The following is a 21,132-nucleotide window of genomic DNA, read 5'->3' as shown; positions in this document are numbered from 1 at the left end:
TTATAATCAAACCTTAATATTTTAGAACAATTTGAGTGAAAAGTGAAAATGACTGAACTGTCTATTTCTGCTATAAACTCAATTTATATGAATACTTTCGACCCGTATTAGAAATACAAAATAACGGCATCAAACTCCAAGTTATTTGAAGTCTCACTTGTGAATATGGATTACTAGCATCAATTACCCACTTCGTTGGGTTTAACTAAAAAAAAATAATAATAATAATATATTTTGTTAATCAGTCACTTTTTATTATTAGTAAAGCGCTTTCTGATATCGATCATTTTCGATTATTTTTATATTTCTTTCTCCCCCTCCTCCCCAAGTTGCGAGGCTAAATTGGATTTAAACGGCATCAGAAGTGTCACTGTTCGTCTCGTCACGAGACCCCGAAAACTATGCATTCGGCACTAATATCGATCATTTTCAATAAACTTATATATCTCCTTCACCTCCATGTTGCGAGGTACGGCATCGGAAGTGTCATTGTTCATCTCAATGACCACGAAAACCATGAGTTCGACATTGATTTTCGATAGTCATTTTCGATAATTTTTATATATCCCCTTCCTCCCCCAAGTTGCGGTGCTGAATTTGCATTTAAACGGGATAAGAAGTATCACTGTTCACCTTAGCGATGACGAAAACTATGGATTCGACACTAATCTTCGTCATTTTCGATCATTTTTATATCTCTTCCCTTCCTTCAGCCAAGCTACGGGGATGAATTTGAATTTAAACAGCATCGGAAGTATCATTGTTTAGCTCAGCGACTCCCAAAACTATAGATTCCATTTTAATATCGGTCATTTTCGATCATTTTAAAATATCTTTCCCCTCCCCCTCCCCTAAATGTATCGTCAAAGTGATATGACAGAAACCATTTTAAAGTCCGATCCTCATCTATGTTGAAAATGAGATCGAATTCGGTCGGGTGGTTCAAGAGTTATTAAATTTTATTTATTTTTATACATTTTCCATCCCCTTTCGCTCCCCTAATTTCTACCGTCAAAGTAATTTGATATAAACCACCACAAGTTCGAACCTCGTCTATGTTGAAAATTTGATTGTGATCGATCGGCTGGATCAAGAGTGATGAACTCACAATGACAGTCACTTATATGTTTAGTTTTTTTCTTTTTTTACATATATCTCCCTCCTCCCCCTTTCCTACGTTGCACCATCAAAGTAAAATTATAAAAATCGCTCCAGACCTGAACTTCATCTATATCGAACATTTGGTCAAGATCGGTCGGGTGTTTCAAAAGTTAAGTTTTATTGTATATTATACCGAACCTTATACATGTTAAAAATTTGATTGAGATCGGTTCAAGAGTTATTAAGTCACAAACTTAGTCATTTTTATTTTTATTTTTATTGAATTTTTGTACATCTACCCCTCCGCCTCCACCCCTACGTTGTTCCGTCAAAGTGAACTGACAGATAATATTCCAGGCTTGAACCTCATCTATGTTAAAAAAAAAAAAATGATCGAGATTGGTCGTTTGGTTCAAGAGATTAGTAGTCACAAAAATAGTCACTTTCAATTTTGTAATATAAATTTATTGTTGTAGTATAATGTTATATCGCTCAATCCTCGATGTGCTATATACCTAAGGAGACTAAAAGTTATATTAATAAACAATTATTCAACGTACAAGCATCCGTCCAAACTTGCCAACGTACAAGCATCCAATCAAACTTGCGGTCACACGCACTAAGTTTTTGTCAATGTCATGAAAATGTTATTTCGATATTAATTTTATGAGCAGACATGAAAAATTTTTAACGGATGCTAGAGTCTCGGAGCCAAGGCCATACCCATGTAGTCGACACCTATGGTGTACGGTATGACCGATGTTCAATGCTACATTTCGATTTAGTTTTGGAAGAAGAACACCACTAATTTGCTTTGAAATGAAATGAAGTATCTAGTTTAACGTCCCACAATTATGCATCAAGGCTAAGGGAGACGGTAATGATGAGAAATGACTGAAATGGTGGAATGAAGAAAGTAGGAGGAAACGGAAAAATCCCGAGAAAATCCAGGCACATAGTGTTTGTCCACCAAAAAAGCTCACATGGCGCAAGATGACACCTGTGTGGCTTGCAAACGAGCAATATCTACAGAAAACGCGAACAATCAATTCAGAAAACGACATACTGTAGCTATATGCTACAGGGGCAGATCGACTCACATGGATTGCATAAACTTCTGGGAACACATTCACTCCAACAGCATTTTTACTGAAGTCAAGAAATCCATCTCCTTCTCTTTTACATTCTATATTTAAAAAAATCAAGTAGTGTCGGTACTTGTGCAAGACTCTTGCGCAAGAGTCTTGGTCTTGGTCTTGGTCTTGCAGGTATGGTCTTGGTCTTGGTCTTGGTCTTGCACCCTTGGTCTTGGTCTTGGTCTTGCATCGGGATTCCTGGTCTTGGTCTTGGTCTTGGTCTTGGTCTTGCATGCAAGACTCTTGCAAAAATTGCAAGACCAAGACTCTTGCGCTCATCACTAGTTGTGCATTACAAGTTCTCTAGAAAGAACAGTGATATATCGTTGTACAGTATAATTACAAAGTTAGGTCCGAAAAGGACGGAGAAATATGGTTATATATTTAAAAATTTAAGGCTCGAGCCCTGCCCGGGCCCGAAGTGATATGCTTTGTAGGCCCGAGTCCGGCCCGCCGGCCGGGTCGGGCCTAATCCCGCGGACTCGGCCCGATCCCGTGCAGACCTCTAGCGTGAGGTCCCTGGTTGAATCCCCAGCTAAGTAAGTTTGTGGTGAACAAAATCGTGTCCGTGAGTTTCCTGGCGTTACTCCGGTCTCCTTCCTCATTCTTATTCTACCGATTCCTCCATCATCATGCCTTAATCATCTCTCTCTCTTAGCCTAACGAGCATAATCGTGGGCAAGACTTAATTTCATTTTATTTTTATTTCGTCTAAGACCCAGTCTGAAGTCTATTCCTGCGGATTACTGCATCTTTCTGATACGTAGATAATCCGACATTGGAATATACAAACTGGAACCAAACACTATTACTAACATGTCGGAACTAAATCTCAAATATAAACAATCATACAAACAAACAAATAATAACCAAATATTTCCTTTTTTTCTTGGAATCGGTTTGTCCAAAGAATAGGTTCCACCTTCTCCCTTAATCCTCTATTAAAACCGGAAGTTGTAGAAATTACGCACTCCTTATTTCAACACTGATCACCATAGAGCAAAAACGGTACTAATAAACAGCGATAAGCGGTCATCTGAAGTAGATTCAGTGTCACAAGAATAGAACCCATTTCCACTCTTATTTCTTTCAAAAACCGGAAGTGCTTTTAATTTTGATCACCATAGAGCAACAACTGTTAATGGGAGATGACAAACGGTTTTCTGATGTGAATTCAGAATGCGAAGAGTAGATTTAATCGTAACTCTTTATTTTCCATTAAAACAGGAGTTAAGAAAAAAAGTAAAACTTCTGTTCTTTTATAACAGTAATGGACAAATGGGGACATCTCACAGGCCGAGTGGGACAAATAGCAGCCCACAGGCTGCAAATAAAAATGTATTATTTATCTTATTTTTGTTTTTAAGTCCATGTGCAATAAGAAAATTAGTTTCATTATCTTTATTAGGGGTCTATATTGGTAAATATCAATTGCAATATATTATATATGATTTTATTACAATAAAATATTAAGTAAAAGGTTAATATTATAAATTTTGATTGAAAATGTAAATTGTAACAATATTTGATGGCCACATTTTAAGAATATAAAATTATCTATAATCTATTAAAGAAGAGTGTAGTTGATCATCGTAATATACGTAAATCGAGATTTGACATTAACTGTGAAAATATTTTCCTTAAACCTTTACGTCACCAAGAAAGTCGTTGGTACCGAACCATTTCTTTAAATACATATTTCATATTATAATTCCTTTCAAATGTTTGTATTTTAAGGCCTACTTGACCTAAAAACATGAAATAAGAAACAGGACACGCAGAATATGACAAAAATTCAAAATCATGCCATATTGACTTACATATTGAATGAATCGTTATCTCAGAAAAGAGGAAGTTCAAGAGTAAAATTGAAAACGGATATTCTTGGCATGATTCTTATTTTGTCCTGGTATGCATTGTGTCATAAATTGGCCATTATATAATAATAATAATAATAATAATAATAATAATAATAATAATAATAATAATAATAATAATAATAATAATAATAATAATAATAATAATAATAATAGATAGGAGAAACAGTTTCAGCATCCGAAGAACAAGGTCTGTCATTCACCTTTTCCATCCATTGCAATCGGAAGTTATACATTTAGTACTTCCGCTTTCAGTATTGTAATAAAATGAAACTAATTTATTTCCTCTCTGTAAATGATTATTACCACACGTGTTCTGAATACCTCAATGAAAAAACAAATCATAATTTACGTATTTTTGATCTTTCTTTTATCTATTGAAAATAGTTTTTTGACATTATACTGTTGCAAAGGAAAAAAAGTAAAAAACAGGAATATGGTGAAAAGTAATTTAATTTCCATAAAGGATGTGAAGCATACATAATCTGAAAACAGTTTGCATCAGTCATATTTCAAAAGGTCAGCCATTTGCACGAATACAAGATCGGAGTCTGTTGGGCCACTTGTTTACTGCAGCACGCACCAACTCCAGAGAAAATGTCGGCAGTTGCAGCCAAAAGTGTCAACAGTGGAGTGACTCTTCTTGGAGGAAATACTCTAAAAACACTGCTCCTCATATTTTGTAATCCAGGGGATTAAGGTCAGAGTTGCTACAGGGCCAGTCATCAATAAATATGAATCAGGGAACATTGTGCTTTAGTAACTCTTGAGTTGATTTCATCCTGTAGACCAGAATCTAGCTGGATAGTCCATTGCGCCATTTTGAATAGGGGGTGGTCAGGTCCTTCGCTATAAGCTCCAGCACAAGTGTTTTGGTACATCCGAACACTGGTGTTTGCGTCTTTCTCACAAAAAGTAAAAGATGTAGTGTCATCATAGCGCAGTTCCCATGCAACCAAAACTAAAGAAGTAAGATAGTAGCCTTTCTAGATTGTCAGAACCTTGGCTTTGGATTCCCGAGATGGTGAAACATACACCTTATCATTTTGTCAATTGATACTATCTTTGATAGTGATTAATTTCTCATCGGTAAAGAGAATCTGTTTGTGGTCATTGTTTGCGTACCGTTGAAGCAGTTATTCATATTTACGCTTCCTTTGCGCCTTCAGACACGACGTTAGAATGTGTCCCGTTGACCGTCGTTACGCTCAAAGGCCAAGATCGTCCTCCAGTAACCTGAATATCGTTTGCTTATAGATGTTCATGTCAGGGGTCAACATTATCTGTTCCTTTACGGAATTTCGCCTCAGACGCACTGTCACTGCTTTAACAGCTTTCAGAGACTTTGCGTTTCGTGGACAGTCTTCTCTTGGACGATCCTAAACTAACTCAACATTAAGGAACCGGCTGGGTTGTACTGGTTTAACAATTCTGTATAAGTATTGGTGCTATTCCTATCGCACCATTTGCTATAGTTTTTCGCAACCACTCCATTCTATTTGCTCCACCTACAATACTGGCAATGTCATCGCATGTTCACCTCCAGGTTTGTTTATTTTTCTTACAACGGATAGTGCTACAAACTCTGGAACTTCTAACAGTATTTTCGTTCAGATAAATTGTGTATAGACCCTATATATAATGTTCCAGCTTATATATATTGCAATATGTGTAGTTTTCAATTCTTAGTTGTAAATGCCCTCATAAAGAATTAAGATTTATTAAATGACTGTGCCGTTAAGTTTATATTTCTATTTAACACCTAAATTTTTAAATAAGCATTTTTCAAACATAAGCTAATTATAGTAAGTGCATGGTACGAGATGCTACTCAAAATATCCGGGAACTTTTTTTTTTTTTTTACTGGGCAAACCAGTAGCAGTACGACGTTCCACCGTTGGATATCTCGTGATATACGTATTAACTTCTGCACCACAAAGTTGTTTGATCTTTGCATTCAGTTGTGAATTGTAGTTGTAGGTGTCAAAACGTGTTTCAGTGCTTCTGCGATTTGTTAAATGGCTGGTGTTAAGGAGAAACGCATTTGCATCAAGTTGAAGAAAATTTCAGCGGAAACCCATCGCATGCTAAAAAAAGAAAAAAAAAGGCATTTAGTGGGAGTACACTGAGTCAAGCAAGAACATTTGAGTGGTTCAAGCGTTTCAAAGAAGGCCGTGAATCTGTGGAAGATGACAAGCATTCCGGTCGAACGTCAACATACATAACACCGGAAATGATCATGAAAGTGCGTGATGTGAATCGCAAAGATAGAAGGCAGACGATTCACGATGTTTATTACAGATTTCGATTGTCGTACGGTACATGCCAACGGATTCTATCCGATGAACTGAAATGAGACGAATTGCAGCGAAGTTTGTCTCTCGCCTTCTCAGCATCGACCGAAAAACCTCAGGATTCAAACGTGCATTGAGCTGCAACAAATTGTTCGAGTGTCCCAATAGCTGATGAATCTTGGGTCTATGGTTATGACCCGGAAACGAAGCAACAATCATCAAAATGGAAGACGCCATCCTCTCCAAGGCCGAAAAAAGCTCGACAAGTTCGCATCAACATCAAGTCGATGTTGATCTTTTTTTTTTTTTTTTTTTCGACATTCGAGGAATTGTTCATAAGAAGTTTGATCCACTTGGTCAGGTTCCATCTACGGGAAGTTTTACAGCGAGGTTTTGAAGAGACTGAGAGATGTTCGGCGTAAACGGCCAGAGCTGTGGTAAACGAAAAACTAGTTGCTGCACAATGACAACGCGCCCGCGCACACTTCGCTCTTTGTTAGGGAATTACTGGCTAAATACAACATGGCAAAAGTCCTTCCTACTCCCCTGACCTAGCTCCGTACGACCTATCTCCGTTCTATCTGTTCCCGAAGATGAAACTCGCGTTGAAAGGGCGAGGTTTTGACTCCATTGAAGACATCAAAGTGGAATCACAACGGGTCCTGACCACCCTTCATCCTGCGGACTTTCAGAAGTACTTCCAAAAGAGGGAACAACGCTGGGACTGTTGCATACATACCGAAGGGGACTACTTTGAAGGTGACGGAGGACATTAGGACGTAAGTATAGTTTTCTAATATTTACAAGGACATTCTCGGATATTTTGGGTACCACCTCGTATATGTCAAGTTCAGCAACAACAATGAGTTTCATTTTCATATATATATATATTTTTTAAGATTTGCACAAATATTATGAACATATAAGAGTACATATTTTTAAAAATAACGGAATATTTAGTATCAAATCACTTACCAGACAATAAACAATATTGTATTTACATATTGCATCCATATCAAAAACATGTGCATTTAACTTCTCTTTGATAAGTATTTTTTTTTCTCACCTCAACCATAGGTTAATGGGCAAAATGGAAATTTTAAAACTTTTTCTCTCCCTTGGGAGAGCTATTTTATACTTTGATAATAAACCATTACTAAGAACATAATAGAAAACTATTAAATATGTAAATTATTAAATTTAAAATTTTAATGAAAAGGTTTTCTTAAAATAGGAAATAACGTTATTTGCATTATATCTATCCCGTGAATCTCACTGGCGATTAATCATGCGGATGAAGGTTTTGAAAAAAAAAAAAAAAGTTAAATGTTTACCTTTACCTGAACGTTTTTGGTAATTGTTTTTCGAAAATTTACGGGAAATCTTCCGGACGTTTGAATTTACGTCGATGTTTTACTTTATACAAATTAATAATTGTGTAGTTTGCCAGTAAAAGACCTGAATTTATAACAATAAAATTTTAAAACAATCAAAAGAGAAAACTTTTCCCAAAAAATTCATCATGGAGATGATCTAATATATAAATAAATTATTACGAAAGAATTTGCGAGTTCGAAAATTGTAAGAGAGCTGAAGAGTCCAGATGAAAACCAACAAACACTATATTGTTTGTCCAGAACAAAATTATGTGGCCTGGAAACAAGTAGGTCTATATCATTCTTTGGGAAGGGCAGGATACAATTGCCCCCCTGAGTTTGAAAGGTCCATATTTTTTAATCAACTGTGTACTAATATATTATTAAAACCGCGAAATTCTTATGCCAGTGGAGCATCCTACTCCAGCCCACCTCCTTCCTTGCTGGCAAAATCCGAAATGGCGCTACTGTCTAGAAATCTAATTTTTCCAATCAGAGTTGAACCTATTATGCAATTCTGTTACATGTAGCTATGTATGTTTCACCTTATAAATTTTGTCTCTGTAATACATTATACTTTTTTCTTTTAATTTTAGGTACAAAACTAGTGTACGACAGAAGTCCATTTTGTTACGAGATCAACCTGAGACGCCACTCGCCAGAGCCATCTATTGGACGGAATACGTAATGAGACACAGAGGAGCATACCACTTACAATCCCCAGCCAAAGATATGAGTCTCTTCCAGTATTTACTCCTGGATGTGGCGCTCTTTTTCATAGTTTCTTCACTTCTAGCTGCGATTCTTGCATTCTATATTCTTTATTATTTTTTCTTCAGAGTGTCACCTTTACTTCGCTATATGTGCCTAACAACAACAGGACGAAAACTCAAAGAAAACTGAAAGTATTGTAAATAAATCATTATTTTAAAAGTATTAATCGAAAATTATGTTCCTCACAAGAAACAATAAAAAAAAAGTGTGAAGCAAGCTTTGTGCACAAACATGAGAGCTTTATAATGATAAAATAAAATAAAAAAAAAAACTATGATTTTTTGTAAAATTGCAACAGAAGCCATTAACACATCTGTTTTGTAAAATTACAATTGACATTTATACAGTTGATACAGTTATACAATTGACATTTATACAGTTATTTATAACATTTATACAGTTGATATTAAAACAGTGCTCTGTAGTGATGACCGGTCACTGTATTAAAAAAAAAAATATATTAATAAAATTGTTTGTGTTTGCTGCATTATAGGTTAACAAAATCAGTTATGGAAGCACATTTCTTGTTACATATTGTAATTTTACTAAATATCGTACAGTGTGTGCAATGCCAATAGTACTTTGAGTGTATAATTTATACATATGATGCATGTACAGACCTAAGAACATTATTTACGTCTAGTTTTCAATATACCCTATAGTGTGTGTGAACTTCACTTAATACAAGTAAAATTTAGGCTTTGGTATGAGAGACCCTGGTTCAATTCCGGGCGAGACCACATTAATCTGTAGGTCTACGTCTCATATAACCTGACTGCTGAATGACTAATCTAATGTAATAAAAGAAATAAAATTCGTTCTGAAAGGTTTTTCACTAAAATTATACTGAATCATTGACAAATATTCTGATATTACATCATTGTTAAATTACAATTAAATGTGCAACTTGATAAATACTGAATCGTTGTTATTATTGTTGATCGTTCTCTTCAATAAAGCAATATTAATATAACTATAATATCAACCAAATTCCTTGTGTTACATTAGATTGTGCTTTAAAAATATAATATATCATATCATCATGCTTGGAGTAATTTTATTGAGAAAATACATTACAATGTACAATGCATCCAATGCATTCAATCTTGTGTTCTTAATGATCACGATAACCTAAGATGGTATTCAGAGTTTCCACCGATAAGGACTGTTTGTAGTTCTATTAAAACAATGAATATATATTTGTCCATGTATCGTGAATGTATCTTTTCCGAAAGACTTCGCTCATGTACCAAAAAAACAACAAGCATAGTTTTTCCTTCTCCATGAAAAACACATCCGGTGATATCAATGTCTCAATTGGAAATTTTGAGGACAAGGAGGAACCTCTTTGTACCAAGATAAATGTACGCCTTTTATTTATCTTTCACGCCTATCAGACTTACACAATAAAACCAAAATACTCTATTTAAATGTTATTTCATGTCTGATCCTTGATTCCCGGTACCTCTTCAACTCACCTAATGTGGGTTTTCAAGTATCCTGCAAAATATAGTGACAAATTAAAAAAAAAACAGAAAAAAAGAACGAAAATGTCAGTATGTGAACAATTCTTGTTACGGAATTGAAACAGTTCGCCTTCATTGAAATATTTATTGAGCAATACTGGTAGTGTAACATAGCAAATAAAAATAATACCAGACCTAATATTAACTGATAAAACGTAGGTTAAAGCACTGTCAATATCGCATCAATGATATTGGGAATTTTTAAATCTTTGATTTTATTCAACTGCTTGGTGGATAATTTAGTTCTATTGAGTCCTAAACATTAAATAGTTATTTTCATGTGCTTTAACCTACTCAAAAATGAAAAACTAGATTTTAAATTAAAACTAATAACAGTGCCATGTGTACACCAGGCGAAGGAGTTTGGTTAGAACTTTCAAAGTAAGTGAATGATATGCAATCAACCTGACACTTAGGTATAACTGGGTTGCATATTACCAAGAGGCAGCTCATCTGTAGTAACTCCCTATTGGCATACATGGGGGGGAAAGCATTTCTTAAGATCAACTGGATAGATCACTTCCATCAACGAATACGATTCCTAAAATTTGACCGTTTACATTATGGCCAAATTTGATGGTGATCCATGAAGAAATTCTTGAGATTTTTTGCCCCCCCCCCTGAACTAACAGACAGACGGACAAACAGGGTAAATATGTAAAGTAGCGATGGCCAAAATTTTCCGGAATCGTAAATTTCATTTTCCGGATTTCGAAAAAATTCGGAACTCGGAAAATTCCAAATTTTCCAAACTCCGGAATTTTTCTAAATTTCGGAAATTTTCCGAAATCTGGAATTTTTTCGAAATTCGGAATTTTTCCGATTTTACTTTTCGGATTCTGGAAGGTAAAAATTCCGGGATTGGCTAACTCTAATATATATATAAATGAATCTTCGTAAATGAAACTGCTTAATAAAATCTATAAAATCAGCTGCTATACTACATGATTATTCTTTTGATTAATTATCCTTTCTTCAGTATGATGCGATTGGATAACTTGGTTTTCGAGCTAAGCATTAAAAAAAAACTTTACCCAGTGTAAACGATTAGGCCTTTTCTTTGGCAGAGCCGAATTATAAATATTTGATTGTTCATAATTATATAATTGTTTCAAGTGAGATAATATTGATAATTGGTTTACAAATAGTGAAAACAAAATAATGTCAAGATAGTTCCTTCTCTTTTTACTACTCATAAACCTGATATTGATATAATCTCATTTACTGATATTAATATTGTTCTTAGTTTTATTAATTGAAATTAATGTTCAAATTTTATAAAAGAGAAACTTAAAGCTAATTACTACTCATGTATAATAAATGGGGAACATATCTTCATCATCTTAGTAGATTTTGAAATTATGAATATATGCAATATAAGATGAATATATAAGATTATGGAGATATGATTTTCAAATTTTTAATAAGAGCTCATTTAAGAAGTGTATGAGTTTTGTTAATTGTGATTTTCTGGAAAATACTAAAATTAATTTTCATACGTTCTTCTGTCATTCCTTCCATGATAAAAAAAATTCTATTCATGTTATCACCGTGATGTTTTCTCCAAAAAGTGTAATATCTCTAAAATACGTGTTATTATTAGTGATTTTGCAGAAACAATTTCCTATTATTTTATAAACATTTGATTCTATCATTAGTTACTTAGTGAGTACTGATAACGTTATAGAATATTACCTTAAGTGAATTAAAGTAGTTTGTCTACTTTTGTATTTGAAGGAAAACAAACATTATCTTAAAGTTGAGACTCTCATGGCAACATGATAAAAATATATTTTTTAAAAACATAAAGGACGTTTTATTCTTCCAGGAATCTTCACATTCGTATAAATTCCTAATAAACAATGAAAAACAAAATATTGTTAATACTTAAACGGACAGATGTATAGTTCGATGATATCTAAACTAAAAGTGCCTGTGAATTACTCTACAAAGCTAACGTAACTTTGTTGAGTGTTTTTGTAAATAGATTTTAAATTGTACAAATTTATGTTGTAATTATTTTTAATAAAGTATACACACATACATTTTTTAGCGTTGCTTTATTTTTTTTATCTATTTTTCCCATAAAATGTACTGACCAAATAGTATAAGATATAGGAAACAAAAATTACACGAAAATTAAAAATTATGCTAAGGATGGGGAAGAAGGATAATCTGCTTCAAGCCAAGGAAGAGATTGATGAGTCAATATTCATAGTTAATCAGATCAATTATTAGATTAGGATCCTTATGGTAGCGTCAACTCGTAAATTTACTTGGTTTAATATTTGTAATGCGTATGTGTAATGCGTAATTTTTACGAAAGGAAGGGTAGACGAAAACCTAAGGAAAAGTTTATCAAAACAGGAACTTTTTTTTCTTTAATGTAACGTTGGCTATTGTATAGCTACTGTTCTAGGAATCTTATTTTGACTTGTATACGCCTGAGATACGATACAGATTTACCGAAATTTAGATACATAAAAAATTGCAAATGGGAATAATTAGCAATAGCGTAATTATAACATAATGAATAAAGATTATTTTTTTTTAAAAAAAATGATCACCCTTTTTAAGCTCGAGAAAAAATAATGTTGAAATTTTCTATCGTTTCTTTGGTATGATAGTTTGCTTTGTGGAATAAATAATGCTGGGCAAATAATCAAATCGTAAGTTGTACTCGATTACTACATGCTTTTTTTAAACAAATATATAAATTAACAAATTAAGAAGCTATCGTACTGCCAGTAAAGAGAATCTTGCATTTTGAGAAATTTGTCTCCCTATATCAAACGACATAATAGGAACATACCCAAAAGAATTCAAATTGATTGGGGAAACTCTAATTTAATAGTATATATCCAATTGCAGTGTCTTCGAGAAAATGTCAGCAATTTTTCAAAGGATTGAATATCCACCTTGTTATTTTATTATAAAGTAATGATCCTGGCATTAAATAAATAACAATATTTTACGAAACCCAACTGGTTAAAGTTCAAAACCTATATATATATTGAATTAAATCTTTTATTTCATTTTTATTCACAAGCAAAATTATAGTAGAAAGATGCAACTCTGGCTTTATCTGACAATAACTTTAAAAGAAAGTCATGAAAGTAATCAGATTCAACTAACAATGATTTGTGTTTTTGTACATTGTAGGTGATTTTTATAAAGGTAGTAAGATTCATGGAGGAAAACATAAAGTTTCTTAATTTTTAAAAATGTAATCCAATAACCTGTGTAAATCAATGCACTAAGTTGAACTTTTACTCAATGCATTTTTTTTAAAAAGAGCTAAATAATAATTCTAACAGATAAATGATATACAAAATTGAACCTACAATATTATGATTAAGAGAAATATGGAATTCAATAATTTTAGGGGAAGGAGTTTTTTTTTTTTTTTTTTTTTTTTACCAAAGTCAATTTTTTCTTGAGATAAAAACGGAAATTTTGGCATTCAGATTTTGTTCGGCATTAGTGGATTCTACAGTTAAGAAAGTACGTTTACGTCATTCAATATTAATGAAACCAGTTTTTAGTCTAGGCTGGCTGTTTTGATTGCTTTCCGAACTGGCATTACATTTGGTTGCCAGCGAGTGCAAGTACTGAAACACAGAACTGTTGTCTAAATTCGAACTAGCAGGCAAAAAGTACCATTAACCAAGAAACAAACATAAAAATATTTTTGTTTTGGTATAAAATTTAATTATATAGGGAAATATTTTACTCTACGCTTCGAATATTCTATTAGAACCTAATTAATATAAGTTCAGTTCAAAATTAAAGCAATAAATTGTTATTTTGTGTATGATGTTAGTACGATACGATAGTAAGATAAAAAAAAGAAGCTTTTTTAAAAGTATTATACCGTACTAAAACGGTTGAAATAAAATTACTTGTGGATAGCGTTTCAAACTTTTCTCCTTCGAATTTTAACTGTCTCATTAAAAGTTATATAGTTATATTGAAGTTTTACTTTTCGTAAATTTTAAATTTTTTTCGTAAATTTTTTCCCAGTCCTTATAATGTGGAAGTTTACTTTTTCGTTCTTGACGGTTTTTGACATCAACCAGAGGAGTGATTTGGAAGTTTATCTATATATTAAAATGCTAGGTTTATATGTTTGTCTTCAAAGAAAAGTTGATATGTTTGTCTCCAATCCTTTCGACAATGCGATCTCGAAAACCACATTTGCTAGAAACACGTGGTTTCCACAGGTCGATTCCAAATTTTTTGTAGATTATCCAGTTCTAATTGAATGTTTAAAAAACATGGCCGTTATTTTTATTACATTTTTAGAGGTACATTGGAAGTGTTGAATGTTTTTTTTAAAAAGTAAAGCATCATATCCTACTAGTCTCTCTCTCTCTCTCTCTCTCTCTCTCTCTCTCTCTCTATATATATATATATATATATATATATATATATATATATATATATATAATTGAAAATCACTATGTTTGTGAATAAGTATCCTGAACCGCCTGACCGATCTCGATCAAATTTGTAACATGGATGAAGTTCGAGGCTGGTCTGTTTTTATGGTATTCACTTTTTTTGGTAGAACTTAGGGGTGGGAGAGGGGGCATAAAATAAAACTTAATAACTCCTGAACCACTCGACCGTTCTTGATCAAATTTTCCACATAGATGAGGTTCAGGCCTGGGATCGTTTTTATGATTTAAATTTGACGGACAAACGTAGGGGAGGATAAGGAGGGGGAGATATATAAAAATCAATTTATATAAGACTGAAAGTTACTATTTTTGTAACTTAATAACTCTTGAACTATACGACCGATCTCAATCAAGTTTTCAAGATAGATGAGGTGAGGATCTGGAAACATTTTTGTAATTTCACTTTACTGGTAGATTCTAGGAGTGGGGAAGGGGAGAGGACTAGTGATGAGCAAATGCAAGACCAAGACCCGGGTGGTCTTGGTCTTGGTCTTGGTCTTGCTTGCAAGTGTCTTGCAAGTCTTCCTTTTAAGATATCTTATGCTTTTCAAAATTAAATTTTACTCTGGATGTAAGGGATAATACATTCTATAATGCACCTATAGTAACAGAAATACAATGTATGTTTCTAAATGTAATATAGTTTCCCTTTGTGTAAGTATGATGATAGTGTACAACATAGGCAACCTTTGCTTTGTTTTTTTCAATGGGTGCCCACGCTTCACTACTTATAAGATAAATCATAACGCTTCGTAATATTTTTATATATTTTTTTAAATATCCAATACTCTACTGGTTCCCAAACTGGAGAGGCTACCCCTGCGACGCATGAAAGAAAATCAAGACAGCACAGATTGCTGAAATAGCATGAATTGCAAAAATATTTTTACACTCTAAAGGCGTCAGATTTTTTTTTTTCCAACCACGATCTTTGTATTGAGCGAACTTCCAATTAAATATTGAGATTTTGTTTTACTGATTTCAATATGTACTTTATGGGGCAGAAATATTTATATTACGCAAAAACGGTGAAAAAAATTGGGGAATTTCGAAACGTGGGCATGGAGAAAAGAGGAGAGAATTAGCTGGGTTGAACGGAAAACGAATGAGAAGGTGATAGAAATAGTAGCAGTATGGAAGATAAGAAGAGTTTTAGATGTAATTGAGAGCAGGAAGAAGAACTGGTTGGGACATTGGTTGAGGAGGAACTGTATTATGAGGGACGTGGTAGAGTGTATGGTGGAAGGAAGGAGAGGGAGGGGCAAAGGATACTGTAGTTGAAGGAAAGTATTAAAACACAAAATTGATACAAGACGGAAAGATTAGCTGAGGACCACCGTACATCGAAGCTTCTCAGTTGCAGCAAGTGACCTGCCTATAATGGCAGAATAGCGATGATGATGATGATATATTTAGCAATATTGGCCAAAAAGTGAGAAAAAATAAGATAATAATGATTATAATAAAACCTTTTAATATTTTAAAATAATTTGAGTGAAAACTGAAAGTGAATCAACTGTCTATGTCTTTTGTGTAAATTCAATTTATACAAATACTTTTGAACTATATTAGAAATACAAAATAACGGCATCAAACTCCAAGTTATTTGAAATAATTGTACAAAATCGCTCTCACTTGTGAATATGGATTATCTGCTGTTGTATAATGTTATATCGCTCAATCCTCATGTACTATCTACCTAAAGAAGCTAAAATTTATATTGATAAACAAAGCATCCGGTAATGAAATCAAACTTGGTCACATGCACTAACTTTTTGTCAATGTCATGAAAATGTTATTTCGAGAGTAATTTTATGAGCACACAATAAAATTTTTCAATGGATCCTTGAGCCTCAGAGCCAAGGCCATACCCATGTAGTCGGCATCTATGGTGTACGGAATTCCCGATGTTCAATATTACATTTCCCTTTAGATTTGTAAAAAGAACACCACCAATATGTTTTGAAATGAAATGAAATATCTAGTTTAACGTCCCACGATTATGCACCGAGGCTAAGGGAGACGGTGATGATGAGAAATGAATGAAATGGTGGAATGAAGAAAGTAGGAGGAAACGGGGAAAATCCCGAAAAGGCCCACGCACGGTGTTTGTTCATCAAAAGAGCTCACATGGCACAAGCTGGAATCAGACCACGGACCCCATGCACCAGAGTTGAACGCTCTACCATTTTGAATCACCGCGGCCATAAAATGTTTTGGTTTACTTTTGCTTATCAGCTTCTTATGGACACAACTATTCTTTGTATGATTTCCCAAAATCCAATCATGGGCTGTCGTAAATGAATCAAATGATGACCAAAGTAATTCAGACACTGAAGTTCTTATACCTTGTAACAATTCATAGAATTATGCTCTCGCTTGTCTTCTAAACACCGTTCCAATTCATTGTCATTTTCCGTGAACCAGTAAGTAATCAAAGAAAGACCAAATATATACGGTATTTGCTTATTTATACTTTTATTGCTTTTCAATTTCGCATTCAGTTTCTTACGTTCATTCATAAGAAACGTTACGTTGCATTCAGTTAGTGGCGTTTCGTCAGCAGGCTGCCTGAAGCAAAGCAACTGAAGGGTGAAAAACTAATAACTCTTTTGCTGTATTTATCCCAGGACGAGTCGACAAACTTTGCCAGCCAGAATGGCAAAGGTTTAAGTTTACTCCTGATAACACACCTGTACAATAGTATCTGGTTTCCTGATAAGTAATCCTGATTGTTTAAAAACGCAGGAATGCATCGTAATCTAGCATCAATGCCATTTCTTTGTGTGCAACAAGCTTCAAATAGAATGAGATCTGTGTGGCTTAAAAACGAGTAAACCACAGAAAACCCGAACAAACGATTCAGAAAAGACATACTGTAGCTATATGCTACAGGGACAGATCAACTCACACAGATTGCACAAACAACTAGGAACACATTTACTCCAGCGGCATTTTTACTGAAGCCAAGAAATGCAGTGAAAGATGCACAAGTAATGATTCTTTCCCTTTCATTTTAACATTCTATAAAAAAATCAATTGCGCAAGTCTTGGTCTTGCACCCCATGGTCTTGGTCTTGGTCTTGCATCGGGATACCTGGTTTTGGTCTTGCATGCAAGACTCTTGCACAAACTGTTAGACCAAGACTCTTGCGCTCATCACTAAGGGGGACGTATAAATAAAAACAAATAAACCCTAATAGCTTTTGAACCACCCAACCAATCCCAATCAAATTTTCAAGATATATGAAGGTCGGATCTTGGGTAATTTTTATCTTTTCACTTTGACGAGACAACCTAGGGGAGGGGAGGGGGAGATACGAGTAAAAAAAAAAAAAAACATGACTGCCTTTGTGACTTCATCACTCTTGAACCAAGCTACCGATCTCACTCAAATTGTCAACATACCTTAGTTTAGGAGCTTTGACTACTTTAGGCTATTTACTTTTTACGTTGCAACGTAGGGGAAGGGGAGGGGAGAGAAATTTAAAAATGATAAAAAATGACTGAGTTTTCGGGGTCGATGAGAGAAACAGTGACACTTCTGATGCTGTTTCAATCCTAGTTCAGCCCTGATTGTTGGGGAGGGGAGGGTACAACGAAAGGGTGAGGGATAAACATGCAAAAATGATTGAAAATGACTAATACTCTGTATTAGTGTCGAATCCATAGTTTTAGGAGTATCTGAGATTAACAGTGACAATTCTGATGCCGTTGCCGCAGTACTGAGGGGGGGGGGAGAGGAGGAGCTATATATAGTATAATAATAATCGAAAATGACCAATATTAGTGTCTAATCCATAGTTTTCGGGATCAGTCAGATGAACAGTGACATTTCCGATCTGGTTTAAATACAAAATCAGTTCCGCCACTCGGGGAAAGGGGAAAAAGAGATATATAAAAAATTTGGTGTTTCTATTCCGAAATGGACACAAGATAATCAGCCGAAAAACGACAGAAGCGGAAGGGACGCAAGAGAAAGGAAAATTGTGAACTTTGGCAAAGGATTGTTTGAAGGGGCCCTAACCTTGAGGGTCATAAAATGCTGGAAAAACTGCGAAAAACACGTTTATTTTCAGATCGAAAATGGCCACTATCAGTGTCGACTTTATAGTTTTCTGGGTCGCTTAGATGAACAGTGATACTTTTCATCCCGTTTAAATTCAAATTCAACCCCCGTATATATATAATCGAAAATAACCAATATTAGTGTCGGATCCATGGTTTTCGGGGTTGCCGAGATGATCAATGACCTTTCCGATGACGTTTAAATCGATGCTATTAAAAACGAAAACAGCATATTTCACGGGTACTAAACACATGAGATACGGATGTGCATTTAAATTTTCATTTCAACCCAGCGAAGCGGGTAATATATGCCAGTATTGCATAAAAATGAAACAATTTTGGTTAAAATTATCCAGGAAAATTATTTTCTTATCATATTTAAATAAGGAACTTGATAGTTTATAGGAATTATCTAATTGTACCAACTTATACTCTATTTATTTCAATGACAACCAATGGGAATGATAAGGATGTTTTGAAGAAAACGTACAATTAATTTTCTTTTTTGTCAAAATCGAATAATTTTACATACTTCAAACTGGAAAATTGTTTTGTAAGTATATGCACAAACTAGCAATACAAAGTTATTTTTACTTTCTTATATTCGATGGATTACAACCCCAAACAATTGAGTAACTTTTGCAGATTGAAAGGAGGCACATACCAGGTATAATCAAAATCAGGTGTTTTCCAAGAATTATCTCCGAACAGACGGACAGGTACAGGGGCGGATCCAGAGGGAGCGATCGGGGCGATCGCCCCCCAGAAGAGTAAAACTTTCTTATTTTGTATTTATAAATAAAACCCATTCCAAAGTTTGGAGCCCTTAAAAGTAACAGTATGACAACGCACTTCCCCCCCAGAAGTCGGTCCTGGATCCGCCCCTGGATAGGTACATGAATATCGATCGAGCCAAATGATAGAAACTTCGCTGCTTTCCCTAGTTTTGTTAGAAAACGTTTTGTTACTGCGAAATAGAGTCAAATGATAGAAGCTTTACTAAGCTCTCTAGTTCTGTCCGGAAAGGTTTGGTTAATGTAAAATATTTCTATTATTTACCTTCGTCAATAAATGATTTTATTTTTACTTTTTTTTTTTTTTTTTAAGCATATTCTCTTTCATTCTCTCTAAATTGTTGTCTGTCTGCCTTTCTCCCTGTCCACACCTTTTGAGTTTGGAAGTGTGTATTATTTTGAGAAGCCCAAGGCAGTAAGTAACTCCTTCCCCTTACCCACACCTTACCTTAGAACGGATAAATGTTTTGTCATACGTTCGCGACGTGTTGCGTACGTAAGAGAGAAATTATTTCACGTTCACAATGTTACTAATCAATGACTTTCTTTCGTTCAGCAGAAGGACTTTCTCTCAAAAGCAGTTAGTATGTGTGTGTATGTATGTTGAATTTGTGGTGATGACGATAGAAGTAAAAGGTAGAAGAAATATAGAAGAAAAACCTACGTATTCTAAGAAATAACAGGGAAAGACCTGCCACAAAACTTTTTTTCTTTATTTTTTACCTTTTCCTGCATCGAGAGGCCATTGTGCTTTGCTTATTAGAGAAAGAAAGTAGCTGATTGAAAAGAGTGCCTCGGTTGTTTATTTTACGTTTCTTTTCTCCGTCTTTGCGTTGTCATATAATTTTTTGAAAGGGAAAACTTTTTTTTTGTTGTTTTTGCTGGAACCTATTTTTTGTTACTCTACGGACTGTTTTTAACTCGGTTGGAAAGAAAGCATTCATTCAATCAACTCAGGGAAATTTAATCGGTTTTGATTCTAGTACATCTCTCTGCTTAGAGAAACAACCTACTCTTAACAGTGGCGGTTCTTGAGGGAAATTTTATCGGTTTCAATTCAAATACATCTCGCTGCTTACAAAGCCTATCTACTTTTAACAGTGGCGGCTCTTAAGGGAAATTTTATCGGTTTTAATTCAAGTACATCTCACTGCTTAGAAAAACAACCTGTTTTTAACAGTGGCGGCTCTTATAAGAGAGATCACATCTCGGTATAAATTAAAATTTTATCGCCACAAGCTAATGGGAGAAAGCTGAACTCAGTTTCAGAGAGCCGTATACAAGAATTAGTACCTTAAATGAACTTTTTCCACTTAGTTTGTAACCAGTTATGATTTCATAGGTTGTTCCAAGAAGAAAGGAGTTGTCTCCTTTTGAGCTACCAAATGTCCCCTCAGAGTCATGTTTTGGATCATGTTCAACGTGAGGTACCAGTATTTTTGCAGAACTAATGCCTCTGAGGGAACATTTGGTAGCTCAAAAGGAGACAACTCCTTTCTTCTTGAAACAACCTATGAAATCATAATTGGTTACAAACTAAGTGGAAAAAGTTCATTTAAGGTATTAATTCTTGTGTACGGCTCTCTGAAACTGTGTTCAGCTTTTTCCCATTAGCTTGTGGCGATAAAATTTTAATTTATACCAAGATGTGATCTCTCTTATAAGAGCCGCCACTGTTAAAAGTAGATTGTTTTTCTAAACAGCGAGATTTACTCGGTATAAA

At 34.4% G+C, this 21,132-nt stretch overlaps 1 protein-coding gene across 1 annotated transcript in view; it reads left to right on the top strand.

Moving 5' to 3' along the window:
• The window catches only part of Ugt50B3 (UDP-glycosyltransferase family 50 member B3), a 126,284-nt gene extending 114,161 nt beyond the window's left edge, over positions 1–12,123 (top strand). The window contains exon 5 of the mRNA XM_081772200.1: positions 8,381–12,123. Within this exon, the coding sequence (XP_081628326.1) occupies positions 8,381–8,687 (307 nt within the window). The 3' untranslated portion in view covers positions 8,688–12,123. The remainder of the gene's footprint in view (positions 1–8,380) is intronic.
• The last annotated feature ends 9,009 nt before the right edge of the window (positions 12,124–21,132 follow it).

The sequence above is a fragment of the Thermobia domestica genome, chromosome 9 (genome assembly GCF_964235325.1).
Source record: "Thermobia domestica chromosome 9, izTheDome1.hap1.1, whole genome shotgun sequence".
Lineage (NCBI taxonomy): Eukaryota > Metazoa > Arthropoda > Insecta > Zygentoma > Lepismatidae > Thermobia > Thermobia domestica.
The sequence above is the reverse complement of the archived record's forward strand: the minus strand, read 5'-3'. Positions and strand labels throughout refer to the sequence as shown.